General features: G+C 64.9%; 1 protein-coding gene across 1 annotated transcript; it reads left to right on the forward strand.

Moving 5' to 3' along the window:
• Positions 1-54: 54 nt before the first annotated feature.
• Positions 55-3,258, forward strand: DNAJC5G (DnaJ heat shock protein family (Hsp40) member C5 gamma). The gene is made up of 4 exons (XM_019537276.1): positions 55-222; positions 585-798; positions 974-1,127; positions 2,385-3,258. The coding sequence occupies exons 1-4, from the start codon at positions 110-112 to the stop codon at positions 2,471-2,473; spliced, it is 570 nt and encodes a 189-aa protein (XP_019392821.1). The 5' UTR covers positions 55-109; the 3' UTR covers positions 2,474-3,258.
• Positions 3,259-3,689: the final 431 nt, after the last annotated feature.

A 3,689-nucleotide genomic window follows, 5' to 3' on the forward strand; every position in this document is an offset into this window, starting at 1 on the left:
GCAAAGCCGCTAAGGCTCTTACCTGGCGCCTGCGCCGCCGCGTGCGGCTAGAGCCGGGGGCGCCTGGTGCCGGGCGGGGCCTGCCGCTGACCCCCTGCCCGCAGGCAGGATGGCGGAGCCCGGGCGGCCGCAGCGCAAGATGTCCCGGGCCGGGGAGAGCCTGTACCTCGTCCTGGGGCTGCAGCGCGGCGCCTCGGCCGACGAGGTGAAGAGGGCCTACAGGTAAGGCAATGGGGAAGCTCCGTGCCCAAGTTTGGCTGCCAAGTGGGGCCAGGCCGGGAGCAGAGCACCACTGGTGTCCTTCAGCTGGGAGCAAGGGTGGCCCCAGCCCAGCCCTGCTCTGCTAGGCCTTCAGCGTGGGGGGGGTGCAGGGCCAGGATCAGGGGAAACACTGCTCAGACCTGGGGGCTCCCCTTCCTGTCCCCACTCTCCCTGTGCTGCAGCAGGGCAGTTCTGCTCCTGCAAAGGGCTCTGTGGGCCGAGTGCACGGTTCCCTAGGGTGCAGGCTCGGGTGGTGTCTTGGGGACATCTGGGCTGGGTGGCTGCCTCAGTGCTGCCCCTCAGCCCCTGCCCTGCCCCGGCAGGAAGCTGGCGCTGAAGTACCACCCGGATAAGAACCCAGATGACCCTGAGGCGGCTGAAAAGTTCAAGGAGATCAACAACGCGCACACAACGCTGAGTGACGAGAACAAGCGGCGCGTCTACGATGAGTATGGCTCCATGGGGCTCTACGTGGCAGAGCAGTTTGGCGAGGAGAGCGTCAAGTACTACTTCCTCATGTCTGAGTGGTGGTTCAAGGTGGGTCCTGCAGCGCAGCCTGCCCAGGGGGCTTCTGGGGCTGGGGGCAGTGCCCAGGAGGATTTCTGACGTGGCCCCGTGTCAGGGAGGGCGGAGGCTCTGCAGCCCAGAGCCCTGGGGCAGGGCCGTGGTGGCCCAGCCTGGCCTGGGAGTCTTACCACTGGCTCCTGCGCAGGCCCTGGCTGCATGCTGCGGCATCCTCACTTGCTGCTGCTGCTGCTGTTGTTGCTGCTTCTGCTGCGGGCGCTGTCGCCCGCCGGAGGATGACGACGCCTACAAGTATGTCAACCCTGAGGACTTGGAGGCCCAGATCCGTGCGGAGGATGAAGGTGAGGCACCGTGGGCACCGTTGCCCTCCATCTGTGGGCGAGTGTTGGGGCCTTGGAGCTGTTGGGTTCTGGCCCAGGCTGACAGGGAGACGGAGCCCTGTTGTCCCTATGGGGATGCCCCCATGCTCTTGCTGGGGGCCCAGGTTGGGGGAGGAGTTGATCGCTCCTTGTGTTGGGGCCCAGACCTCAGGGCAGCCAGTGACACCCCCTTTCCAGGTAAGGGGATGTAGAAGGGCAGTGCCCCCTGCCCTGTGGGGCAGCTGGGGCTGGAGCAGGCTCCGGTCAGGGCCTGTGGGACCTGTTCAGCTTCCTCTCCCCTAACTGCAGGGCTTGCTCCTGTCCCTGAGCCTCCACCCCTGGCTCAGGAGCAACTCGTCTCTTGCACCCTGGGAGCACTGAGCTGAGCAGGCCTGGGGCTAGGCTGGGCCAGGCTGCTCTGCTGGGAGTGGCCAGTAGGGAGAGCCCCACACAAGCAGCCCTGCCTCCCTCGGCAGAGGGCCTGCTGGGTGCTGCTGCTATGGGGTGGGGGCTGTGGTGTGTATGGTGCAGCCCCCCACTCCAGCATCTTTCTCTCTGGTCAGGTGGAGGCTGCTTGTATTGGAACCAATGGGCAGGGAAGGGGCCAGGTTGCCTGCCCCCAGTCCTGGGCATGGTGCAGTGCTCCCTGCTGCATGCAGCAGGCTAGCAGCTAGGCACGGCCTGCCCCAGCACGAGGGTGGGGTGACCACAGCTCCCTGTAGGCCTTGGCCTGGTGACGCTGGGCGCAGCCAGCTCGCACTTGCTGCCCTCAGAGCCCAGCTGGCCAGCAGGAGGGAGCTGAGGGTGCTTGTGGGTGAGCAAGGCCCCACTGAAGCATGGGGGCAGGGAGGACTGGTGCCCTGCGAGGGACACCAGTGCTGGTCTGCACCTCATGCAGGGCCCTGCCTGCGGCTGCTGCCATCGTCGGGCTATGCAGTGTGCCCTAGCCCTGGCTACTCAGGTGGTGCCCCCGGATCTGGGCCAGCACCCGGGATTGCTTTAGACACCCAGGTCTGTCCTGGTCCTGGGCTGGTGCCTCTGGGCTTGCCTCAGGCTCTGGCAGCCAAGGATAGCTGTCTGTGTGGCTTCAGTGCCTCTAAGCATAGACCAGGACTGGCTTGGTCTGGGGGTTGGGGTCCCATGGCAGAGGTAGAGATGTAGGGTTGGCTTCTGCTGGCCTTGAGAGGGGCAAGGCCTGTGCCCCTCACAGTCTCTGATCCTCTGGTTTTTTCCCCGCAGAGACCCGCAGACCCATTGTGGCACAGCCCCCGCCAGTCGCTACCAGAGCAGAGACCCCATCGAGCGCCAAAGCCCAGACAGAAAAATGAGGCTAGTCCATGTCCCGGCACCTCCCCCAGGACTCAGCGCGGGGCTCCCCCTAGTTGTTGCTGCCTGGGCGTCCCTGTCCCACTGCGCTGGCAGCACTGGCCCGGCAGCCTTGCCACAGCAAGAATCTCAGGTTGAAGGGGCCAGCGCCAGCCTGGCTCCCCGGGGCACCCTGCTGCCTGGTCACACTGGTGGTTGTGGGGGCTGCATGGTAACCCAGAGCCCCTGGTACCGCAACAGCTCCCCATGCTCCCTGCACCAGCAGTGACACTGAGCCCCACAGCAGGGGGTCATCCTCAAGGCCCAACCAGAGACCCTCACTGCAGTCCCACCCTGCACCAGCCTGGCCCCCACTCACCAGCACACCCCCCCTATGGCTCCCCCCTTATTCCCTGGCCCTGTCCCCAGGCCTGTGGGTGCCGTGTTCTCTGGACCGGGGCCCGGCCTTTGCAGCCTGCTTGAGAAGCACACGTGTGGAGGCTGGCTGGGCCAGACTCCGCCTGGGCATGAGTGAGACCGGTAGCACTGTACCTGACCCCCCGGGCTGGCAGTAGCAGGGGTCGGTGCCCCAGCAGGGCTCTTCCCTGTATGCTGGGTGCCAAAAGCTGCTCCCGGGGGTGGGGGCATAGCCCCCTCGGTTGTAGCACCCCTTTTCCTGCGGCCTGGCCAGAGCTGCCTGGCACTAAGCCGCCACCCAGGCCCTTTGGCCTCACCTGGGCCCATGGCAGCAGGGTCGAGGAATCTTTTGTATGGATTTTATAGACACCATTAAAGGATGAGTGGAGGGTGTCTGCCTCACTGTGTCTGTCCATCTGTCCTGGGGCTGGGTACCCCCTGCTTCCCCTGGCAGTGCTGCAGCCTCTGTGTCCTGGTCCCCCTGTGAGCAGGTCTCCAGTGCCCCCAGCCCAGGTCATGCTCATTGCACCTTCTCTGGGGGCTGCTTCTTGCACTTGGTGCTGGGTCCTGTTGTCTGCTTCAACCCAACTGCTCATGCTGCAGCTCACCCAGCCTGTGCCCCTCACCCTCTCTTAGTCATGGGCCTCTGGCATGGGGGCCCAATGCTGCAGCTGTGGCTATCTGCTACAGACCCCCACATCAAGGGGAAGAAATAGATTTGGGGCTCCTGAGGCAACTCTCGGAGACCATAAAAGCTAAAGAGGCGGTGGTCATGGGGGACCTAAACTACCCGGACATCTGCTGGGAGACACAGACAGCAAA

This window comes from Crocodylus porosus, unplaced genomic scaffold (assembly GCF_001723895.1).
Source record: "Crocodylus porosus isolate Cpor-Errol unplaced genomic scaffold, CroPor_comp1, whole genome shotgun sequence".
Lineage (NCBI taxonomy): Eukaryota > Metazoa > Chordata > Crocodylia > Crocodylidae > Crocodylus > Crocodylus porosus.

Coding starts and splice junctions, on each gene's coding strand:
- DNAJC5G (XM_019537276.1), top strand. CDS start 110: ATGGCGGAGCCCGGGCGGCCGCAGCGCAAGATGTCCCGGGCCGGGGAG. Junction 223..584: donor GAGGTGAAGAGGGCCTACAG/GTAAGGCAATGG, acceptor CTGCCCCGGCAG/GAAGCTGGCGCTGAAGTACC. Junction 799..973: donor TGTCTGAGTGGTGGTTCAAG/GTGGGTCCTGCA, acceptor GCTCCTGCGCAG/GCCCTGGCTGCATGCTGCGG.